The following is a 25,503-nucleotide window of genomic DNA, read 5'->3' as shown; positions in this document are numbered from 1 at the left end:
CTTGCTTCACAGAATTCCTCACTTCTTTCCAGACTCATCTGCCATCTACAAGAAGTCTTTCCTGATGTCCTCCCTCCCCAATTATCTGGCATTTATCTTTTATTTACTCTACACATATGAATAGATATCCATTTGTCTCTGGCAAGGGAATATAGGCTCCTTGAGTGCAAGGATTCTTTTCTGTCTTTACCCTGGGACACCTAGCACAGTAAAAAATACTTGTTGATTGACTGAAGATAGAAAACATGTCCTGAGATCTGAGGTAGGTTCCAGTGGCAAGGGTGAGTATTCATTTAATAACAAATATTTTTCAGCATATTATATATATACAGAATTTTGGAATCATGGAAGCACCCAAAATTTCAATAGCCTTGATTCTGAAGTTTCTTTGTTAGACATAAACCCAAAGAAGCCAAAGGCAGAATATTTATAGCAAATATTTATAATAGCACTTTTTGTAAAAGCAAAAAACAAGAAACAAGTAGATGGTCATGAAGCTGGAAATGACTAATTAAATTATAGAACATGAGTGGAACAAAGCTGGGCTATAAGAAAACAATGTGTGTGGTGACTGCAGAAGCATGAGAAAGCATCTACAAAATAATTAAAGTGAACCAGCAGGACCAGAAAAAAAACATATATGACTACAACATTATCAACAATGGAAAGAACAAAAACAAAAACCAATCCCAAACTACATGCCACAAAATCCAATGATCAGACTTAGCCTCAAAGAAGAGAAACCACAAAAGATAACAGATCTCAGGGCAGGTTTCCTATCTTCAGTCAGTCAATCAACAAGTATTTATTACTGAGCCAGGTGTCCAGACTACAAGACAGAAATAAAACAATCCTTGCTCTCAAGGAGCCAATATTCCCTTGCCAGAGACAAATGGAAGTATAGATGTAAATGAAGAGTTATTATCTCATTTGATTTTCTTCTCCTTCCTCCACTTCTTCAAAGAGCTAAGGAATTATAGGTGTGAAAAACACATACAATATCAAACTTCTCTGTTCTGTCAGCTTTGATAACTGGTTTTCTTCCTCTTTTTTTAGCCTCTGCTATAAGGTATATAGATGTATTCTCTGGGAAAGGGAGGAAAATGCAGAAGGAAAAAGAAAAATCATCAATAAAAAAATATGTATTTAAAAATGTTATGTACACAGCACTGTCCTAGTAAAAGAAATGAGTCAACCAACATAAGATTGTTCTACACAACAGTAGTGGTGGAGTAAAAAAAAAAAAAATCTATCAACCATTGGAAGCAGATGAAGGAATAATTTATTTGGGTCAACAAGCTCCACTAAAATCAGCATTAAGTCTGTTGATGCCTCCTGAAGCCCAAATCCCTGGGTCACCCACAGGGAGAATGACCTACCTGGCGTCTATTACAGAAAGGAGGTTTTCAGCGTCTAGTCTCTGGAAGACATGGGGGAGCTGCACCAGGACCTGACTAATAGAACCAGTCATTGGGATGCTCCTCACCGCAACCTGCAAAGAATCATCAAAACTATCAGGAAAGGAAGGCCAATGCAGAACAGTAGAGTACTAAATGTGTGTGTGTGTGGGGGTGGGGTGGGGGTTCTATTTCTCCACTCAGCTGGGAACTAAGTATTATGCTGCCTTTTCTTTTGGCACCTCCCCCCTTTCTCTTCCCCCAATGAAGTAATGTCAATAATCATAATCATAACGATGATGATGATATTAATGAGACTGAGGCTGATAATAACATTTACAGAGTATCTACAATGGACTAGGCACTGTATTAAGCACTTTACAATTATTATTGCATTTGATTCTCACCTGGGAGGTAGGTGCTATTATAATGCTATCATTTTTACAGATGAGACCACTGGTGTCAACTGTGGTGACTCACCTAGGACCACACAATTAGAGTTAAGCTGGGGTGTTCCTGACTCTGGCCCATGCTCTGCCCACTACCAGAGAGAGGAATGGGAGAGTCTGCCAGTTCTCTGCTGGAGGAACCCACCTGCCCTTGGTGATTGACACAGTATTTGCTGAAGACTGAGTTGATCGGGGCCTCTTGCAAAGCACCAAACAACAGCGTCTGTCGGTAATACTTGGACCAGTTATTCAGGCTCCACATGCGCACTCGGGAGAAGTCCACCCCATGAGACTCCAAGGGAAGCAAGTTCATATGATTCATCAAATGCTATGAACAAAAGGTGAAGAATGAAGCATGTAAAGTCAGAGCAGTCAGTGTGCCTGCTTGTTTGGTTTGACTATGCATATTTGATAAAAAGTTTCAGTTAGTTTGTTTTCCCCCCTTTCTTTTTTCAATTGGGGAGGGGGAGGGAGTAAATAGTAATAAAAGGATAGCCTACAAAACAAAACTTCATCATCAACAAACATTTTAAAAAAATGATCAGAAGGGAACAGGTCAGAAGGAAACAGACAAGTAGAGCAACTGAAAGTTATTAATTAAACCACAAACTGTACCTAAGAGAGTCACAGTTTCATCTTTTTCTAACATTATATACAGAAATGCTCATTTTATCTGGTATTTAAGTTCTTAATTTAAAAAGAAAAATGTAAATCTGAGGCCAAGAAGTGCCTGCCTTGTCAAACTCATCTTTAGTGTCTGTCCAGGGCCATCAGGACATTTATCAACCACAGATTAATATGAACAGCAAAAAGCCTGAATTATTGTGGCCTTGGCCAAGGTCAAAAGTATGATTACCATGAGAGAAAAACCTGTTTCCCAGATAACAAGGGGCACCATTAAATCCCACAGTTACTATAAATGAAAGCAGGACTAGGTGAAGAAGTCTGGTCAGTTCACCCTTCACCCTAACACTTCTGCTCAATGACTTCCCATAACTCCCAATCTTCTAGGTAGCACAGTGGATAGACTACTGGGTTTGGATTCAGAAGTCATCTCCCTAAGTACAAATCTGTCCTCGGAAACTTACTGGTTTCATGACCTTAACCCTGTTTGTCTCAGTTTCCTCTTCTGTAGAATGAGCTGGAGAAGGAAATGACAAAAAAAAAAAAAAAAGATACTCCAGTGTCTTTGCCAAGGAAACCTCAGCTGGGGTCACAAAGAGTTAGATGTGACTGAACAACAGCAAATTTGGAACAAAATTTAGAATTATAGATAAAGTGGTTAAAATGGTCCCTAACCCTTTGAACTTAGAAAACCACTAATAAGCATCTAATCCTACAGGGTCAATAAAAAAAAATTTTTTTTAAGGTTCCATATATACCAAAATATTAGCAAAGTGGTAAATAGCTAAAAAAAAGTAGATGTCCTCTCTATTGAGAAATAGCTAAACAAATTTTTGGTACATGAATGCAATGAAAAAATTACTATGCTGTAAGAAAACAACCAATATGATGAATCCAGAGAAACAAGATCCACATGAAATAATGCAGAAGAAAGAAAAGTCAAGAAAACAGTATGTACAATGACCACAACAAAATAAATGGAAAGAACAAAAAAACCCCAAAACAATAAAAAATGAATGTACAAAATGATAAAACAGTCAATGTGGACCAAAAGACTTTAAAATCCCTTTCCCCAATTCCCTTGCAGATGTGAGGGGTCCAGGGATATGCAATATTACATGAAATTCAATTTTTCTTTCAATGAATTTTTCAGTTTGGTTTTTTTCCCCCCTTCTTTCTTTGAATAAATTTAATTTGACTTCTGAAAAAAAAGTGGTTTGCTGGTGGGTTCTTTTCCCCCTAGAAATGGCCTTAGGAAGGCCTCACTTGAATATGTAGCAAGATTTCAAGCTGAATCTCTTTATTAAGTATTTACATCAGAAATCAAGATAAGCAGTACACATTTGGAGAGGACATTATTACCAGGACATGTTCCCAATTCTGCATAAGATAGATGTCAACTTGGTCAATGATGAGAATCTCTATGGAAGATAAGAAGTCAAAGTCTCTCTTCTTTTCTCCTTCTGCACCAATAATGGTCCTCAAGCCAAGAGGAGAGGCAATGAGAATGTCTGAAGAGTAAAATGGAGCATAAAGTCGGATACTTCGCTGAAGAACTGCAACTCCTGCACAACAAAAGGAGACAAACATAACTGGTTTGTTATTTAAGACTCATTTACATGTGGGAGAAAAGATCTCGAATGTGCCTTTCATAATGCCCTGATGCTTGGGTCTAGCCTCCTATCAGGGATCTCCATTCAGCTTTGAGATCTGATAGTAGTCACTGAGCTCAACTTGGATGCTGACTGCCCATGGTAGAGTTCTGCCAACAGGGACAAATCCTTCCATCATTAGAGAAACACCAGTTAGTTTCTTTGGAAACGTGCTATGTCTGGAAGCTCTTGGAGGTGTATTCTCTCTCATTATGGCCCAGTACAGAGTATTGGTTCCTAAGTAAAAACAACTGATTCAAAACTCACCTTGGACACCTGTTATCTGGGTGATTTTGATTTAATTCAGAAGCAGCCTCAGCTTTCATCTGTAAAATGAGAATTAGGAGAGCTGCTGTATGAGGTATCTTCTAATTCTGTCTGACATAAATCCCCCAATAGAATTTGAGTTCCATGAAAGCAGCAACTGAGTCAATTTTTTGTCTGTGTATCCCTAATACCTAGCTGGTATAAAGTATACCAGTGAATGATCCATTAATTAATCTCATTCTTGTGGGACTTGAAGAGAGGTAGGACCCACAGAGGAGTATTTGGTATAGGCTACACAATGATTACACCCCAGGCAGGACCCAAAGTCTATGATGTCGGGAGTCCCATCTAACTACATCTATTAGGTCATGTCCTAAATTTATTATCTTCTGAACTGGTCGATTAATAAAAGTAATAATTAACCATTTTATTACCGACAAAGGAGGACTGTGTTTCTTTCTTAACTTTCTTGTCAATACTTGGTCCTTTATGTGAATATGGTCAGAAGTGAAGGAAAAAAAATTAAGTCATAAATATTCCTAGTAGCATAGATTTAGAGTAGGAGGGAAAAGTTTAGTTCAATGCCATCTTTTTAAAAAAAAATGCTTACAAGGTAGCTTTGGTTTTTATTTTCTCACCTTTAATTTAATTTAAACCTCCCCACTTTGTCCTCCAGAGTCATCTCTTATAATTTTTTTAAAAGGAAAAAGCAATTCAGTAAAACCAAGACATCAACTAAGTCTGTTATTCCATGCAATATTCCCCCCCCCAAAGTCCCTCCCACCAAATTTTACAGATAATGAAACTGAGGCCCAGAAAAATGAAAATATTTGCCCACAAGTAGTAAGTGGCAAAGCTAGGAAAACAAATGAATTAATATGCTCTAACTAGAAATCTAACACAAGAGAGCCCTGTCATTCAAGGTAAAAAACACCCACAGATACATTTAAAAAGAAGTTAGAGGGTTGGCTTCAGAGTTCTACAGTGAGCTAGATCCAGTTAACTGGTTCCATTGCACAGTGGAAGTTACATAATAGTGACAAATGAAAACAGGATTTGTGAACAAAGAAGGCATCTTGGTTCAAAACACAGCCCCAGGTGGTCACTAAACTATTATTTCAGACTCTGCATGGATCAGATGGACTTATGTAGCATCTTATAACAACGAACAGTCTTTTCTTCCCCAACTGAGCATGCCCCCCTCTTCCCCACAGCCCCCTCCCGAGGCTGCTCTCATGCAGTGGAGTCCTGCTGAGCCTGGCCATCTCCCTCACCATAGGACACTGACCCTCAGCCCATCAGTGAGCTCTTGACATACCAGCTGCTGAGCCAGAGGACCAAAGCAAACCACAGCTGGCCCAACCACATGGCCAGCAGGTCCCACTGTGGGGTGCAGGGAGAGCTCCCACTACAAAATTACAACTGAGGTAGCTTCCTCCATCAAGTGTTTTTGCTCAACACCATGGAGAGCCTCACAGGTTTTCTTTTGGTCTGAAATTCAATGTCCTGTAGGCCTCCTGATTCTGCTCACACAAGCCATATTTACTTACTGTAAGCAGAACACTCTCTATTAGAATGGAAAAGAATAGATAAACAAGGGACATAAAGTCAGAACATACATAGGAGAGACTACATTTACATAGTAAGTTTACTCCACTAAGAAAGTTGAGTCCTGAAGAAGAAGAATAACAGCTACTTGTTTTGCCCAGGAAGGCTTCTTAGAATAACTTGTCTTTGAAGTGGCTTTACAAAGCAAAAAGGACATGGACTGACAAAGGGAAGCATGAGAAATCAAGAAATACTACAGCCACCTGGAGAGGACAAGAGGCGTCCACCACTGTCCCAAAGACCCTTCACGAACAACCTCTGCAGACTAAATCACCTGGCTCCAGTCATTCCAATTCCTCTAAGAACCTCTTCCAGCAATTATAGAAAGGTTATTTACCCAGTGGTGTTTTTAAGTATTCCTATTATAAAGCTAAGTCTTTCCTGTGAGCTCTGTGAGTGTTCCCAGGGGAGATTTCTCTAGAAGGCATCTTCCCATAATACCAAGTACTTCCTAAACAGAGATTCTCTCTTATTAGAGCTCCACCTATGAGGCTATAGGTGAACTGTTACATTTGTTGATGGATATAACTAGTCTCTTTTATTTAGTTTTTCCCTTGTGAAGGAAGGTTCCACTAGAGAAGACTGGCTGTCAGATATTCATAACAGATCTTTTGAAAGAGGACAAAGATGCCTGTTTACCAGGGGCATAGGAAAGATCAGGGTGATCTGATCTGATCTGAAATGTTAGTCACACAAAATAAGATGGTTCCATTTTGTTTCAATTTTCCCACCTACCTATCCGGAAGTGGTCATCAATGTTGCCAGCAAACACAGCGTTATAATCCTCAGGTCTCTTCAGATTGGGAGGTCTCTCATCTGGGTCAGACCCATACTCTCCATTGAACCGTTTTTTGTTACTCACATCTATTTTCTTCTTACTTCCTGCTTCTAGGAGACTGATGAGAAGCTGGACCACTCTGAGAGCAGCCTCCCGGAAAGGAACAACAATTAATACCTATAAAGGGAGAAAAGGCCATGGAATAGAGAAATAAGTAATGGATCTAGAGACTCAAGTCCTGGACTAGTTCTACTTACTGCACCTCAGACAAATCACTGGGACTTGCTTAGACCCATTCTCACACTTGAAATAATGAGGGCGTTAGTACAATTTCAGAGGAAGCATGTTATTGATTTCCCAAGAGAGAGGTGATAGATTCAAAGTTTGATTATGGCCATGGCCAATGGGGGAATTCATTTTGCTTGACCATATTTGTTATAAGGATTTTGTTTTTTTCTTCTTATCCTTGAGGGATGGGGATGGAAAGGAGAGAAAAATAAATGCTTATTCAATGCAAAAAACATATAGATTGATAAAGAAAGATAAGCTTGCTAAGAACAATAAGAAAATGAATCTCATTTCACTCTTTACACAGATGGGGACTTTGGCGTGCATGTACTGTCAGTCCGGTGATTGATTATACTAAAGTGATTTTTAATTCCTCTATTTTTTTTAACCATTTTTGTCATATGGGTTGACTAGTCAGGGAGAGGAGAGAAACATAGTTGGAAAAATTAATGTAAAATTCAATAGATTATCAATATAAATATTTTTTTAAAATTATAATTAAAGCAAATGCTTATTCCACAAACAAGCACCTAATGCTAGAATTCTTCTGCTCTGCAAATCTCATAAGAAGTCAATGTCTTTCCAGGGAAAAGTCCTCATGGAGAAAGGGTGATTTTTCTCTCCCAAAGCAGTCCTTTTTAATGACATCCCCAGAGAATCTGTTTAGGCACATCCTGGGGAAGTACCTTAATGGAGATGGCAATGCCCCTTAGTATAGGGGTTCTCACTCCAAGACACCTCAGGGGCATGATCATCAGGACTTATACAATAGATGAGCTGTGTGGTAATGGGTGATTAATTTATATTATTACAAAAGAATGAACACATGGTTCCTTAAAATAATTCAGTTTCCAAGGTGCAATTTCCCCAGAAATCAAGATAAATATCCTTGAAATCGGAACATGAGTAAATGAGAAAATGGAAATTGATGAACAAATTCAATTTATATGGAAACATCTATTGCTTAAAGCAAATAGTTTTTTTAGAATTTTGCCAAGAACTAGTGTTGCATTTACAGAACAAATTTAATAAATATCTGCTAACTAATACACTCTTTTTGAAGCACCCATGCAATCACCTGAATAAACTATTGGTTTTCCTTAAAGCAATTTTCCTTAGCATAAATTTGCTTCCTACCTCCTACTGCTGAGCTATCTATTAATCAAAAAACAAACATTTCTTTGGCTTCTCCTATATGGCAAGTCCCTACATTGGGCACTGGAGAAACAAACAAAAGTGACTTCCCTGCCCCCAAGGAACTTCTAGTCTACAATGAAAGAACACACAAATCAAGGATACAGAAAATACCTAGGAGGTAATGGAGGAAGAGGTTGGGAGGGGTTGAACAGGAGTCTTTGATGATCACAAAGGGCCAAATCTAGTACAACCAGTTTTTGAGCTGAACTTTAAAGAAATCTAAGGATTCCAGAGGTGGAGGCAAGAAGGATGTGCCTTCTAGAAATGGGGAACAAATTGTGCAAAGCATGGAGATGGGTGATGGAAAGTCCTTTTGGGGAACAATAAGGTCACTTTGTGATGATTATTATATAATGAAGTTAGAAAGGGGTTCTCTTAAGTAGTGGGAAAAGATTTTGGAAAAGAGGGAGAACAGAGGAGCATGAGAAAGTCAAACATTTTAAGTGTCATTCAAAAACATTCAAAATATTCAACTGCAATAAAGAGCAAAAAAAGTGACTGAAAATAAAGCAAAAATTTGGTGAACAATGGCTGCAAAATAGTATAATTAAGCTTCAAAAAAAGGGAAAAGGGCAGCTAGGTGGTGCAGTGGATAGAGCAATGGCCTTGAAAAGAGTTCAAATCCAACTTCAGACACTTAATAATTACCTAGCTGTGTGACCTTGGGCAAGCCACTTAACCCCATTGCCTTGCAAAAACCTAAAAAACAACCCCTCCCCCAAAACCAAGTGAAACCTTCAGAGTGGCTATGCAACTAATGAGAGGTATAATCTAGGCTTCTTAGAATTGCAAGAACAGAGAGAATACCAGCATTAAAAAACAAAACAAAGCCAAAAAACCCAGTTTGTAACAGCTGCTATGAAGAAAAAAACTTTTTACTCAGGTAAGAAAATATAAAGACTAGAATACTGCACAGTGGGGGGAAAGTACTGATGAAACTCACTTTTTCTTTTCTGACTGCACTAAAACTATTGTTAGAAGTTTGTAAGATCTTAGAAAGTCCGTATCAGACTTTCAAAAATCTAACCTCAAAATAGGGTTTGGGGATATTTTGCTTCTAGTAAACCTGCAAGTCAAGTCCCCAATGCAGGAAAGAGGAACCCATAAATATACTGATATGCTCAGAAGCAAAATTGTTCTGGAAGTACCAGAAATAACTATACCTAAATAGACTGGTAACTGACTTGAACTAAACCATTAAAATGCTGCTGCTGCTGCCGCTAGCAAACATTTATATAGCATTTATTAGGTGCTGAGCACTGTTCTAAACATTTTCAATTAAGAAAAAAAGGAAGATATAATGCATGTATTTTTCTTTTAATTTTAACACAAAAAACTATAAGATTTGCTTTTTTTATTTTGTAGCTGTAATTTTAATTATTTCTATTTTTTTTACCAATGAAGTCATATACCATGGCTAAGTCTAGAAAATCTGAGATGAGATATAACCTAATTATTAAAAAAAATCCTTAAAACAGCATGAAGACAGGGCAGTTAGGTGGAGCAGTGAATAGAGTGCCAGCCCTGCAGTCAGGAGTACCTGAGTTCAAATTTGACCTCAGACACTTAATAATTACCTAGCTGTGTGGCCTTGGGCAAGCTACTTAACCCCAATGCCTTGCAAAAATCTTAAAAAAAAAAAACAGCATGAAGAGTAAAAACAGGTTTGTTGAACAAATTTCCCGATTGTTACCACTAGATAGCTTGATGCTTTGAACTTAATTAAAGAGTGAGGTACCTGAGTAAAAATAAAAACAAGAAATTTATGTCTGAAGGGACTTCAATAAATTGTGCTGGGGTGAGCTTGATAAAGGAGAAAGAATGGGTGGGGAAGGGCAGAAGATCTGGATTGTGTGCCTACCTTTGCTACATACTGGATGAATGACAGCAGGCCAGACAGTTAACTTCTCTCCAGCCTTATGCCCTCAGGAGATGGCACCAATAAAGGCTCCTAAGGTTACACTGTACATCAGCTGATGTGCTAATATGGTTTAAACTACTCAAAGAGCAATAAGCACCAGGGAAATGAAGGGTTGAGCTAGATCATCTTTCATATTCTAAGAAAGTTCTAATGTTCTACAATTCAGAAATAAATGGTGTAAACAGGATTACTGAAGGCAGTAGAATTCAAAGTCCATCTTTTCCATTTCTGCACGAAATCATAGAGATCGCCATGAATTCACTCTCCCAGCAAGCCATGATAACAGTGTCAGACACAAAATACTGAGTTGGATATGGTAAGAATTTCTGGTCTGACCTACTAATGTGGCATCTCCAGTGTATAACTCAACTAGAGTCCTAAAAAGAGCAATCAATAATAAGATACCTCACTGGTTCCTTTGTAAAGATTCCAATCCAAAGGTTGAAATACTGCTGAAAAATATCAGTCTTTTTTGATGTAATTGGTTCTGCTGACTTCCTTTTAAAAATTACATTGTAGGGGCAGCTAGGTGGTGCAGTGGATAGAGCACCAGTCCTGAAGTCAGGAGGACCTGAGTTCAAATGTGACCTCAGACACTTAAAAATTACCTAGCTGTGTGATCATGGGCAGTTCACTTAACCCCATTGCCTTGCAAACCCCACCCCCCCAAAATTACATTATAGGAAGCATTGGAGGTAGCTGCAGCAGCAATAGCAGCAGCATCTTTGTGATCTTTTAGCTAGAAATGGTCAAAGCAAAGAACAACTGGTTAGAAAGAGATTAAAGAAGACCCTTTGTGGGGACCAGGTGTAGCTGGTATTGAGTAGCAACTCTATTTCCCTTAAGCAGTTCTGAGTAAAAATTCCAGGGTGGAGAGGAGTGCCTGTAATCAATCACAAGAGGTCAGGACTTTGGTTACAGTTCCTGGACCCAAAGAAACACTAAAGCTTACAGGTGCCAGGAGCAAGGACCCTTGCTGGCTAAAGACTAGAGCACAGACTAAGAGAGCAATAACCATACCTTACCACCTTGTAAGCACCAAAAACTTGCAGACCCTCAGAACTAGTGCTGAAAACAACAACATGAGAAAGCATGAAGCTTGACACAATACTATCTCTGCAACCTCCTGGTGAGCCGAGTTCAAAATGAAGAAATAGGTGAGAAAATTAGCAAATATAAAAAAAAACAACAACTTCACTCTAAAAAGCCAATATAGTTGCAAGAAAGACTAAGACACAAACTTGAAAGAAGAAAACAGCTACAAGCAAAGCCTCACAAGAAATACTGCTAATTGAATAGAACAAGAATTCCTAGAAGACTTAAAGATAGAAGTGGTAGAGGAAAAATTGGGAAAGAAATGAGAGCAATGAAAGAATATTACAGAAAAAGAGAATTAGGGGGCAGCCAGGTAGTGTAGTGGTTAGAGTACTAGCCCTAGAGTCTGGAGGACCTGAATTCAAATCTGACCTCAGACACTTAATAATTAACTTAGCTATGTGACCTTGGGCAAGTCACTTAATCCTACTACCTTAAATAAAAATAAAAAAAAATTTTTGTTTTGTTTTTTTAGGTTTTTGCAAAGCAATGGGGTGGAAGATGATACATGTAACTCCCTAAGAACTCTGTCGTAACTGCAGTTAGAAGTAGTCTATATAACTCTGTGTGAGCTGATTATATTAGTATGATCTCAAAAAAAAATGAAGAAGGAGGGCTGCCCTAGGTGAGAGTGGAAGAAAAAAACGGGGAAAATTATTTCACATAAAAGTGTCATGCAAGGAAGAAATTTTACTGTGGAGGACGAAATGTGAAGGAGTAAAGCTTGAACCTCACTCTTATCAAAATTGTTTACGGAAATAGGAGGGAAAGGGCATGAGAAAGGGAAGGATGGAAAGATGATAAAAAAGAAGGATGATTAAGGGAGCCAGTGCTCAAAAGCAAAATAGGAGGAGGAAGGACAGGATAAAAATAGAGAAGGATAAATAGAAGAAAATAAGATGAAAGGAAATATACAGTTAGTAATTATAACTGTGAATGTGAATGGGATGAGCTCACTTGTAAAACAGAAGCAAAAAGCAGAATAGATTAGAAATCAGAATCCAATAATATCTTGTTTACAAGAGACATACTTGAAATAGAAAGACAGTTAAAATAAGGGGTTGAAGTAGCATCAGTTGAAGTAAAAAAAAAGCAAGGATGGCAATCATAATCTCAGACAAAGCAAAAACAAAAAATAGATCTAATTAAAAGAGATAATCAGGAAACTACATTGTGCTAAAAGGTACCACAGACAAAGTTTTATCAAAAATTTTACATTTGGTTTCTCTGATAAAGGTCTCAGTTCTCAAATATAAAGGGAAATGAGGCAAATTTATAAAAATAAGACATTCCCCAAGTAATGAATCGTCAAACACAAACAGGCAGAAGAAGAAATAAAAGCTAGCAAGTCACATAAACAAAGTCCTAAGTCATTATTGATCAGAGAAAGGCAAATTAAAGTAATTCTGAAATATCACCTCACACCTATTAGAAAGATCAAGTGGGTGTGGAGGGGAAAAGGGAAAACAGGTACATTAATGCAATACTGGTAAAGTGCTTTCTGAAGAATAATTTGGAATTATGCCCCAAGAGCTATAAAACTGTACATACCCGTTGACTCAGCAATATCACTACTAGGTCAGTTTCCCAAAGAGATCAAAGAAAAAGGAATAGAGGCCTTACATTATGATAATGCTTATAGTAGTTCTTTCTGTGGAGGAAAAGAATTGAAAATTGAGTAAATGCCCATCAATTGAAGAATGGTTGAACAAATTGTAGCATATAATTGTGATGGGAGTACTACTGTACTTTAAGATATGTTGAAGAGGACGGTTTCAGATAAACTTGAGAAGACCAATATGAGTTTATGTAAAGTGAAGTTAGAAGAACTGGGAGACCACAGTAAAAGTAATATTGTAAATAAAGAATTAGTAATCATAACCTTGAATGTGAATGGGATGAACTCTCCCTTAAAATGTAAGCAAATAGCAGAGTGGATTAAAAACCAGAATCCTACAATATGCTGCTTACAAGAAACTCATTTGAAGCAGAGAGATACATATAGAGTAAAGGTAAAAGGTTAGAGCAAAATACATTTTGCTTCAAGTGAAGTAAAAAAAGCAGGGGTAGCAATCCTTATCTCACATAAAGCAGCAGCAAAAATAGATAGCTTTAAAAGAGATAAGGAAGGAAACTATCCTCCTAACCATAGACAATAAAGTCATATCAATATTGAATATATATGCACCCAAATTCTTAGAGGAGAAGCTGAAAGAATTACAGGAAGACATAGCATAGACAGCAAAACTCTACTAGTAGGAGACCTCAACCTCCCGCTATCAGATCTAGATAAATCAAATCATAAAACAAACAAGAAAGAAATTAGGGAGGTAAATAGATTGTTAGAAAAATTAGATATGGTAGACTTATGGAAGAAACTGAATGGGGATAGGAAGGAATATACCTTTTTCTCTGCAGCACATGGAACTTATACAAAAATTGACCATGTACTAGGACATAAAAACCTAATGATCAACTGCAGAAAGGCAGAAATAGTGAATACATCTTTCTCAGATCACAATGCAATAAAAGTCATATGCAATACTGGGCCAAGGAGATATAGACCCAGAGCAAATTGGAAACTGAATAACCTCATCTTAAAAAATGAGTGGACCAAAAAACAAATTAGAGAAAGAATTAACCATTTTATCCTAGATAATGATAATAATGAAACAACATACCAAAACCTATGGGATTCATTCAAAGCAACTCTCAGGGGATATATTATAGCTCTAAATGCTTATATGAATAAATTGGAGAAAGAGGAAACCAATGAACTAAACATGCAACTAAAAAAATTAGAGAAAGAACAAATCAAAAATCCCCAATCAAATACCAAATTAGAAATTTTAAAAATCAAAGGAGAAATTAATAAAATTGAAAGCAAAAAAACTATTGAATTAATAAATAAAACCAAAAGTTGGTATTATGAAAAAACCAATAAAATTGATAAACCTCTGGTCAATTTGATTAAAAAAAGAAAGAAGAAAACCAAATTGCTAGTATTATAAATGAAAAAGGTGAACTCACCACCAATGAGGAGGAAATTAAAGTAATAAATCGAAATTATTTTGCCCACCCTTATGCCAATAAATTTGATAATCTAAGTGAAATGGATGAATATTTACAAAAATATAAGTTGCCCAGGTTAAATGAAGAAGAGATTAAATACCTGAACAACCCTATCTCAGAAAAAGAAATTCAGCAAGCCATTAGTGAATCTCCAGGGCCTGATGGATTCACAAGTGAATTCTACCAAATATTTAAGGAACAATTGGTTCCAATCCTATATAAACTCTTTGGAAAAATAGGGAAAGATGGAACTCTGCCTAACTCTTTCTATGAAACCAATATGGTGCTGTTACCTAAACTAGGAAGAGTTAAAACAGAGAAAGAAAATTATAGACCTATTTCCCTGATGAATATAGATGCAAAAATCCTAAATAAAATCTTAGCAAAACGACTACAATAAGTCATCATTAGGATAATACATTATGATCAAGTAGGATTTATTCCAGGAATGCAGGGTTGACTCAATATTAGGAAAACTGTTAGTATACTCAATTATATCAATAACAAACCTATCAGAAACCATATGATCATATCAACAGATGCTGAAAAAGCTTTTGACAAAATACAGCATCCATTCCTATTAAAAACACTAGAGAGTGTAGGAATAAATGGACTGTTCCTTAAAATAATTAGCATTATCTATCTGAAACCATCAACAAGCATTATACTCAATGGGGAGAGGCTAGAGGCATTCCCAATAAGATCAGGGGTTAAACAAGGGTGCCCACTATCACCACTACTATTCAATATTGTATTAGAAATGTTAGCATCAGCAATTAGAGAAGAAAAAGAAATTAAAGGAATTAGAATTGGGAAGGAAGAGACAAAACTCTCACTATTCGCAGATGACATAGAAGCCCAAGAAATCATCTAAAAAACTACTGGAAACAATTAGCAATTTTAGCAAAGTTGCAGGTTATAAAATAAACCCCCATAAATCCTCAACTTTCCTATATATGACTAGCAAGAAACAGCAGGAAGAGCTGGAAAGAGAAATTCCATTCAAAGTAACCTCAGACAGTGTAAAATACTTGGGAGTCTATTTGCCAAGACAGACTCAGAATCTTTTTGAAAACAATTATAAAACACTTCTCACACCAATTAAATCAGATTTAAATAACTGGGCAAATATCAACTGCTCATGGATAGGTAGAGCTAATATAATAAAAATGACAATTCTACCAAAACTAAACTATCTGTTTAGTGCCCTACCAATCAAAATTCCAAAAAATTACTTTAATGAGCTAGAAAAAATTGTAAGTAAATTCATATGGAGAAATAAGAAGTCAAGAATTGCCAGGAGCTTAATGAAAAAAAAATGCAAACGAAGGTGGCTTAGCACTACCCGATCTAAAATTATATTATAAAGCATCAGTCATCAAAACTGTTTGGTATTGGCTAAGAAATAGAGTGGTGGACCAGTGGAATAGACTAGGTGTAAAAGCAGAAGAGGAGTATAGTAATCTGCTGTTTGATAAACCCAAAGAGTCCAGCCATTGGGATAAAAACTCCCTCTTTGATAAAAACTGCTGGGATAATTGGAAGTTAGTATGGAAGAAACTTAGATTAGACCAACACCTCACACCCTTTAACAAGATAAGATCCAAATGGTTACAGGACATAGACATAAAAAACAATACTATAAGCAAATTAGAAGATCAAGAACTAGTCTATCTGTCAGATCTATGGAAAGGGGAACAGTTTATGACTAAGGAAGAGTTGGAGAACATCACTAAAAACCAATTAGATGATTTCGATTACATTAAATTAAAAAGTTTTTGCACAGATAAAACCAACGTAATCAAGATCAAAAGAAAAGTAGTAAATTGGGAAACAATCTTTACAACTAATGATTCTGACAAAGGACTCATTTCTAAAATATACAGAGAACTGAGTCATATTTTTAAAACAAAAAGCCATTCCCCAATTGACAAATGGTCAAAGGATATGCAAAGGCAATTTACAGATGAGGAGAGCAAAGCAATCCATAGCCATATGAAAAAATGCTCTAAATCATTAATTATTAGAGAAATGCAAATTAAAGCTTCGCTGAGGTACCACCTCACACCTCTCAGATTGGCCAGTATGACCAGGAAGGATAATGATCATTGTTGGAATGGATGTGGGAAATCTGGGACACTATTACACTGTTGGTGGAGCTGTGAACTCATCCAACCCTTCTGGAGAGCTATTTGGAACTACGCCCAAAGGGCAACAAAAATGTGCCTACCCTTTGACCCAGCAATACCACTACTGGGTCTATACCCTGAAGAGATGAGGAAAAAGGGTAAAAACATTACTTGTACAAAAATATTTATAGCAGCCCTGTTTGTGGTGGCAAAGAATTGGAAATCCAGTAAATGTCCTTCAATTGGGGAATGGTGTAGCAAACTGTGGTATATGTATGTCATGGAACACTATTGTTCTATTAGAAACCAGGAGGGACGGGATTTCAGGGAAACCTGGAGGGATTTGCATGAACTGATGCTGAGTGAGATGAGCAGAACCAGAAAAACACTGTACACCCTAACAGCAACATGGGAGTGATGTTCAACCTTGAAGGACTTGCTCATTCCATCAGTGCAACAATTGGGAACAATTTTAGGCTGTCTGCAAAGGAGAATACCATCTGTATCCAGATAAGGAGCTGTGGAGTTTGAACAAAGTACAAGGACTATTCCCTTTAATTTGGAAAAAAAAAAACCCAGATGTCTTATGGTTTGATCTGGTTACCTCTGAGAATTCTGTTCTAAGGATATGATTTCTCTCTCATCACACCCAATTTGGATCGAGGTACAACATGAAAACAAAGTAAAGACTGACAGAGTGCTATCTGTGGGGTGGGGGTGGGGGGAGGGAAGCAAGATTGGGGGAAAACTGTAAAACTCAAATAATATCTTTAATAAAAATTTTAAAATTTTTTTTAAAGTCATAAAAAAAGTAATATTGTAATGATGATCAATTATGAAGGACTTAATTGCAAAAAGTTCCATCTAGGGGCAGCTAGGTGGAAGTGGATAGAGCACTGGCCCTGAAGTCAGGGGGACCCGAGTTCAAATTTGACCTCAGATACTTAATAATTACCTAGTTGTGTGACCTTGAGCAAGTCACTTAACCCCACTGCCTTGCAAAAATCAAAAAATAAACAAAAAAAAGTCCATCTACCTGTAGAGAACTGATAAACTCTGAATAAAAATTGAAATATGATTTTCTTGCTTTTTGTTTACAATGTGGCTAATCATGGAAATGCTTTGCATTATTTTACATGTATTATTGATATATTATGGTCTTCTAAGGGGATTGGAGAGGAATGGGAGAGAATTGGGAAATCAAAATTTTTTAAAAGAATGTGAAAGGGGCAGCTAGGTGGCACACTAGTCCTGGAATCAGGAGGACCTCAGTTCAAATTTGACCTCAGACTGTTAATAATTACCTAGCTGTGTGACCTTGGGCAAGTCACTTAACCTCATTGCCTTGCAAAACCCAAATAAAAAAAAAGAATGAAAAAATAAAAAAAAATAATTTTTGAAATAATTAGGTTGAATAAGTGATGACTATTTAGGAGGCGGTATGAAGAGCGACAGAGGGGAAAATTTAAGTGATGTAAAAACAGAAGATAACAATAAAAATGTATTTTTTAAAAAAGCTCTGAAACATCTCCCTGGGAGACTGAGTTATTCTGCTTCTGCTTACCTTTGGTCGAGTGAGCCCCTGGTCTCTGAAGTCATCATCATCATCACCTGCCTTTGGTTTCTTATCCCGGCGTTTGCTATTATCACTGAGCACCTGCGAATTGGCTTTGAGAACGTGGTTCATGGCATGGAGGCAGTACACATGTCGGACCTCTTCCCCATTCCCCATTGCTGTCCTTTCAGGGTACAACAAGTCCCGGTATGAGCTCATAATGGAGAAGAGCTCTTTCTGTAGAGGGGAGAAGGGCCCACTTGGCTTTGGGGGACCAGAGAGAAATTGGCTATTTACTTTGGGCCATGTGGAATCCAAGGGCTTCTGAAGATGGAGAGTCATCAAGCCAATGTCCTTTGGAGGTTTCAAAGTCTCCAGCTTATGAAACTGGGTTGAAAAGACAAGTTGACCCAGAGTTGACCACTGAGGAAGAAAAAAAGACAACAGTTGTGTTAGGACCAAATTTTGCTTGGATAAGTCATCCTAACTTCAAGGCTGGCTCTACATTCCATACTACATCATAGTTCTTCTATTCAGTCTAGCACTACCAAGGCAACCATAGGCAGGACTCAAAACTCAATAATCTAAGAGTTTATTAGAGTTAGGATTTAAGTTGATAATTGTGTATGGTCCACAAATGATGTAATAAATATCCAAATAGCCCTTGGTGGAAAAATAAAAATTGCCCACCCCTGCTGTTTTAAAGTTAACTCTTCATTTAGCAACAAAGAAGGGAATATGAAAGATAAGAAACTCTCCTATGTTTAATTAGTCTAGAGTTGAACTTACTTTAAATTGATTGTTACAGATATTCAATATACAGATGGAATACATAGTCCAGAAGTTGGAGCAGTGGATAACAGGAATGACCTCATACTGTCTGACAGGAGATCCTAGCAGAAAATTAAGGGAGTCAACTAAGCTTGAGGGACAAGGTAGGGTGAGGAAAAATGGGCTGCTTAGGGATGAGAAGACTTTTCCAGGGTCACCTCTAATAAGAATAAGAGGTAGTACTATGTATGTAGTACTATGTAGTATCTATGTAGGGAGACTTCATTCCCAGTTTTTTCTTGGCTGGGGAGATATTCAGAAGTTTCTAATGACACCTTGACTGTGCCTTCTTCCAGATCTACTAGTGATGTTTTAACTACTGACAATGGGATTTTTGCTACTGTGAGCTGTCGATGTGATGTTAAAATTCATGGTCACTAGATGTAAACTCTGAGAGGAGAAGCTTGCACAGGTTCATGTCAAGTTTGTCTTAGTTCACAACTTTGATGGCCAGAAGTACTTACTTTTAGTTGCTGGGTAATTTTGGGGTTTGTGGCGACAGCTTGAATTTCTTTTTCTTTCAGTTCTTTGTTCATATGTTGTAGAAATGGATCTGTTGTAGAAAACAATCATTAATATCAATAGGTCAGAGAGACACTGAAGAACAGAAGAACAACAATGGACTTGGGAGCCAAGAAGTTTGTGTTCAAAATTCTGCCTGTGATACTTAGGAGTCTGAGAGATCAGATTAGTTATTAAATTTTTCTTAAGTTCTAGCTTACTCTGTAAAATGGACACAATAGTAACTCTTAATAGCTACCTCACAGGGCTGTTGAGAGAGTCAAAAGTGATCAAGTTGGGGTGACTAGGTGGCACAGTGGATAGAACACCAGTTCTGGAGTTAGGAGGACCTGAGTTCAAATCCGACCTCAGAAACTTAATAATTACCTAGCTGTGTGATCTTGGGCAAATCACTTAACCCCATTGCCTTGCAAAAACAAACAAACAAAAAGTGATCAAGTACGATACTGATAGGTTCATATCCCCCCCCCCCCCCCAAAATATGCTGCCTTTACTTGATAAAGCCAATTACTAGGCCCATTTGTAGGACAGGAGCTATTCATGGCTTTCAAATGTTAGGATAGCTTGCTCGGTCATCCACCAAACTTTCTCAACCATTGACTAGATGGTCACTATTTCCTCTTGGCAGATGGCTGGTCAAAATGAATGGGGGGGTGGGGGGTGCTAAAGAATGAGAATGAACAAAATGGCAATGTGAAATGGCCACAAGGTACAGAATCTGTGACTTCAGCCTAATTCAGTCCATGCTCTAAACCAGGGATTCAAACCTATAAGGTCAAATCCAGCAGTCTACATATCACACAGTCTGCTGTGTTGGCAAGTGAATGAGACTTTGTGAAGAGAAATAAGGATTCAGGAGGCAACAGCAGTAGAAGCACAACAAAGAGGGGTAATATGAATTTTAAAAGAATATAAAACATCATTGTGAGTCTGCTGAACTTGGGTCACTGAACTTAGAATCTGCTCAGCAAAAATAATTAGGTATTAGGACATCGAAGAGGATAATATAGTGGAAAAGATACTAGATTTGGGTCAGGGGCCTGATTTGAATCTTAGTTCTGCCTTTTCCTGCCTGTGGGACTATGGGTACACCATAATCATTCCTGATAAGCTAAATAAGGCAGGCAGTGGTCCTAGATTCTCTCTAACTGCTGCAGTCAGCACAGTGGGGCAAGCTGGGTAGAAAGCCTGCCTGGGAGTTGCTTTGTAGTGATTGTGTGTCCTGGGTCCCATGCCAAGTCCTAGATCAGTGACTCTGGGTAAGCCTCATTACCCCTCAGGGCCACTGGTAACTTCCTAACTCAGAAGGCTACAAGCCACAGAAGAGCTACTGGGGTAAAGCTACTCCTCACAGTGCTCCATTCCAATAGTGACAGGTCAGGAAGAGAAGAGCTGCTGGGCCCAGCAGCAGCAAGCCTCCCTGAAAATACCTGTTTGTCTTTGCTACCAAAGGCCAGGGCAGGCAGTTCTTACCTTCGGAGGCTTTCCCAGCAGAGATCCCCTCCTTCTGAAAGGGTCGATGGTCTGCATGCTCCTCCTCAAGGAAATTGGTCTCCAGGCTGAATTCTGATTCGTGTTTCAGATCCGTGAATTCATCATCTTCACCAGCGCTCTGTTGGGAAGGTGCTTCCCCATGTTTATCCTCAGGGTCAGATGCAGCCACATGGGCCTCTTTTCCTATTGTTATACATTAAAACAAAAACTTATGATCCCTGATGATAGAGACTGTTCAAATTCTCTAACCATTCAACCCATTGCTCTTCAAACTCAATACCTTCTAATGGTCCCCTACTATCTTCAAGTCCAAACATCTAACCTTTTGTTTGGCACTGAAAGTCATTCACAGGGCGGCTAGGTGGCGCAGTGGATAGAGCACCGGCCCTGGAATCAGGAGAATCTGAGTTCAAATGCGGCCTCAGACACTTAATAATTACCTAGCTGTGTGGCCTTGGGCAAGTCACTTAACCCCATTTGCCTTGCATAAACTAAAAAAAGAAAGTCATTCACATCTGGCCCCCTTCTCATCTTCCAGGCCTCTTCCACTTTGGCTCCCTCCATGCACACTGTGACCCAGTTCTACTGGTCTCCATAGGGTCCCTCCACCTCCCCAGCCTTTGCACTGGACAGTCCCATACCAGACAGACTCTACGTCCTCCTCTTAGCACCCACAATCTGCTTCAAGGCTCAGTTCAAATCCTTCCTTTTGGAGGCCTTTCCCAGGGCTGTACTTTCTCTTTCTCCCCTTCCCCACTCCATTGTTAGTGCCTTCCTTCTTTGAGTAATGTGGAGATGCTTGTCTATACCAAGTAATTTGCGTATTGCTTCCCCCATTATGTGAACTTTTGCTTGTATTTACAGTGCCTGGTGTTTAATAAATGCTTGACTATAAATTCAAAAGATGGCCAAGACCTCATCCTTTTAATGAATTATTTTTGAAGATAGCATGTAAGCTCCTAAACAGCAAAGATTATTTGTTTCTTTGTCTCCCAAGTGCCTAGAATTCCTTAATAAATGCTTGCTAACTGATTTGAAAAGACCCAGATAGAGAAAGCAAGATGCTCACTTTCCTATCACAGTAAGGGGAATGGATTTATATCCAAGAATTCAAGATATCTCTTTGCAGATAATTACCTTCCAAATGAATGATATAATTTTGGACTGTTAGGAAAACAAGCACTAAAACACAAAGTGAAAAGTCAAATAAACATCTGAGTGATTATCAGAATTTTTTCAGACAAGAATACTCACCTAATCTATGTAGCTGTCCACAATCCATTCTAACTATTTTGAAGAGCTTAGGACCCCTTTGATAAATGTCACCCACTTTTACACCAGGTGAATTTTTATTTTAAATGTTATTTATAATAATAAGTTTCAATTTGTTTTTATAGCCATATGTTCTTTTCTAACCTAGGGGTTTCCCTACTTCTTTACTAAAATGGGAACTCCCCAGGACAAGATTTCCTTCGCCTACATTCTCCAAGCATATTATCCATCCCCTGTCCCAATCTCCTATCAGGATAGCCTAGGATTCTGTTCACCTGGGTCCTCAGGGTTGACAAATTTTGACCCAGAGACACCTACCTCCCTTCTTTTCTTCTTGTACTTCCTCTTCCTCCTCCTCCTCTTCTTCCTCCTTCTCCAAACTGCTGTCACTATGAGCTCCTTCACTCTCCATTTCTGCCTCTTCTTCTACAGCACTCTCTTCCTCCTCTTCATCTTCCTCTTCTTCCTCATCTGAAACATTCTTCAGAGTGGCAAGTAACTTGTGGTATTCAGAGATCTTTTCTGGTTCGTTGTCTGAATCATTCTCTGAACTTGAGTGATCTGAATTCTCAGGCTAAAAGGAAAAATAAAAATATTTTTAAAAATTAAAAATAGTAAGTCACAACAGGCTTTCTGAGGATTATGACATCTACAGGATGCCCTCAAGTGGCAGAATATTATCCTTATTTTACAACTGAGGAAACTGAAGTTTAGAAACTTGTCCCAAGTTACAGAGGTGGATCCATCAGAGCTATGGCTTGGCAAGAGGTTTACTGTTTTCTCAAAGTCTTTTTTTAAGCAATAAAATGACACTGTTTTCACTGTTATCTTATACATCCTAAACTAGACCAATAACTAACTGATTTGAAAGATCAGTGTAACAGGTGCAGGCCTACTTAGCTGCCACTCTCCTACAGATGTGACCATCTTGAATTCACATAACTCAGAATCAAACCTTCAACAAAATTACTAACCTAAAAAGCAAAGAGGCTTCCAGTTTCACATATTTCTCAGGGTATGGAGGTAAACCTGGCTCAAAGTTTATGTCAAATAAATTTCATTAAGACTAAAATGCCTTGGGGCAGCTAGGTGCGGCAGTGGATAAAGCACAGGCCCTGGAGTCAGGAGTACCTGGGTTCAAATCTGGTCTCAGGCACTTAATAATTACTTAGCTGTGTGGCCTTGGGCAAGACACTTAACCCCATTTGCCTTGCAAAAACCTAAAAAAAATAAAATAAAAGACTAAAATGCCTTAATTTACAGGATCTTGATGCTGAGTGAAGGGGGCAGAACCAAGAAAACAATTACATTGTGAGATGATCAACTTTGATGGAAACACTTCCTCTCAACAGTTCAGAGTTATGACAACTGTATTAGACCAGCTATGGACAATGTTATCTGCATCCAGAGGAAGAAAAACAAAACAAAAAACAACCCTCCCTTCAGAAGCTGAAGAGCACATTATAAAAATTATCTCTTATGTTATCTCTTTCCCTTAATCCTAATTCCTCATACCAAAAATGACTAACCTGTAAAGATGTTTTTCAAAAATATGTATGTACAATGCTAATTTGACTGTTTGCCGCTGAGGGGAGGAGGCTGGGAAGGGAGGGTGGAAGGAAATTTTATAACTTAAGAATAGACATGAACATGGATGATAAAAAATTTTAAAAAAGATAGACTAAAATCCCATGATAAATCTCTCACAGGCACAAAAACGATCTTCTGAATCTATAAACAAAGCATATACCAGAAAAAAAACCCCTAAAATTCCCATGCCCCAGATAACAGCCTGTTTGCTTAAAGCATTATTCAAGGGGAAGAAATTATATTACAACGAAAGAATTCTAGTTCAAAATCCAGCACACACACAACTACTCACTCTTTAACTTAAAGGAGTTTTGTAACTTTCCTGAAAGCAATCCAGGCCAATCCTCCCCTCTTGTTCATTTGTACTGTCTGTTCCAGATATACAGAACTTTGGACAAACTCTATATAGGATGACCAATCCACTGTATGTAGAAATTTGGGCAACAGTTTTATCATTTGGATGAATAGGGCCAAACTATAAAAATTTTCACTATGTAATTAAAATAAAAGCAAACAAAGGAAAATCTCCATAACCAGGTCTATACTTTTTTTTAAGGTTTTTGCAAGGTGATGGGATTAAGTAGGTAATTATTAAGTGTCTGAGGCTGGATTTGAACTCAAGTACTCTGTGCCACCTAGCCCGTCCCTACACTTCTTTTTTGAAAAATTAAAGAACCTTACCAGCTTGCAGATTTGGGGCTTTGCTTCTTTTGCAGAAACCCTGTGAAAAACAAAAAGGCTGAGATGAGATAAGATTCTAACAATTCTCAACAAATGAGCGGGGGACCTGGCCCTTGACTGAACAAACAGTATACTAATATGGTAACACAAATTAACGTACAAAGCCAAGTGTGAGAAGCAGCACAGAAGAAGTGCGGAAAATACCATGTGTTTAGAACAGAAAGAGACCTTGCCAATTCCAGAACCAAGTGACTGGGTCCCTGCCCTACCAACAAGCTGGTTCCTCGGGAAGAGGGGCAGCTTTAGTTTTGTCCTTACATCACCAGCACTGAGTAAAATGCCTTGCTCGTCTTCTCCCCTCCCCTGGGAGCTGGAAGGACCTTCTGGACTAGATCTCCCTCAGACCATCTTCTCAGAAGGGGAGACTAGGAGGCCCTGGAGTCAGGAGGACCCGAGTTCAAATCCGACCTCAGACACTTAATGATTACCTAGCTGTATGGCCTTGGGAGTCACTTAACCCCAATGCCTTGCAAAAACTAAAAAACAAAACGGAGCTGGTGCCCGACTGCGTGAGGGGGAGTACGGTACAAGTGGGTCCGCAAAGGGCCTGTCACCTCTCCCGGGAGGGTCCTAACAAATCAGGGAGGGCGCGGGCTGGCTGGAGGAAGGGGCCGGGGCCCGGCCCGACCTGTCGTAGAACGGGTGCTCCTCCCCGAAGTCCCGCAGGTGCTTCTTCTGCTTCTTACTGAGGCCACTCAGCACCCGGCCCTGGCTCCGGCCCTGGCTCCGGCTGCGGCTCCGCCGCTTCCCCATGGCCACGCGCTTCCCTCCGGCCCCTCCAAGCCGGAAGCGACCGCATCCGCGGGCCCACGTGACAAAAGGGCCCGCCTCCTCCGTTGCTTTACGGCGGCGGAAACGAGGGTGCCGTAAAGCACGCTCGGCGTCACCTTGCGACAGGGAGACCGGCACGCGGCGCCGTCCTATTCTCTCCGTCTCCCCCTGGCGGGCTGCTAATGAGAGATGGGCCCCTCCCTCAGCCCCACCTCCGTCCTCCTTGTGTGCGCCTGCGCAGGGCCCAGTC

At 38.8% G+C, this 25,503-nt stretch overlaps 1 protein-coding gene across 2 annotated transcripts in view; it reads right to left on the bottom strand.

The window, feature by feature from the left end:
- UTP25 (UTP25 small subunit processome component) overlaps positions 1 to 25,281 on the bottom strand; it is a 46,585-nt gene extending 21,304 nt beyond the window's left edge. Inside the window, exons 1-10 of one of the 2 annotated variants that reach the window (XM_074222583.1) lie at positions 25,111 to 25,281; positions 24,423 to 24,462; positions 22,470 to 22,725; positions 20,859 to 21,062; positions 19,328 to 19,416; positions 18,042 to 18,455; positions 6,733 to 6,952; positions 3,833 to 4,035; positions 1,992 to 2,174; positions 1,380 to 1,492 (exon numbers count right to left, since the gene is read on the bottom strand). In XM_074222583.1, coding sequence (XP_074078684.1) covers positions 1,380 to 1,492; positions 1,992 to 2,174; positions 3,833 to 4,035; positions 6,733 to 6,952; positions 18,042 to 18,455; positions 19,328 to 19,416; positions 20,859 to 21,062; positions 22,470 to 22,725; positions 24,423 to 24,462; positions 25,111 to 25,235 — 1,847 coding nt within the window. In that variant the 5' untranslated portion in view covers positions 25,236 to 25,281. The remainder of the gene's footprint in view (positions 1 to 1,379; positions 1,493 to 1,991; positions 2,175 to 3,832; positions 4,036 to 6,732; positions 6,953 to 18,041; positions 18,456 to 19,327; positions 19,417 to 20,858; positions 21,063 to 22,469; positions 22,726 to 24,422; positions 24,463 to 25,110) is intronic. The other variant, XM_074222584.1, reaches the window with a different exon arrangement.
- Between the last annotated feature and the right edge of the window lie 222 nt (positions 25,282 to 25,503).

The sequence above is a fragment of the Macrotis lagotis genome, chromosome 2 (assembly GCF_037893015.1).
Source record: "Macrotis lagotis isolate mMagLag1 chromosome 2, bilby.v1.9.chrom.fasta, whole genome shotgun sequence".
Taxonomy (NCBI): domain Eukaryota; kingdom Metazoa; phylum Chordata; class Mammalia; order Peramelemorphia; family Peramelidae; genus Macrotis; species Macrotis lagotis.
This window is presented reverse-complemented; position numbering and strand designations above follow the sequence as displayed.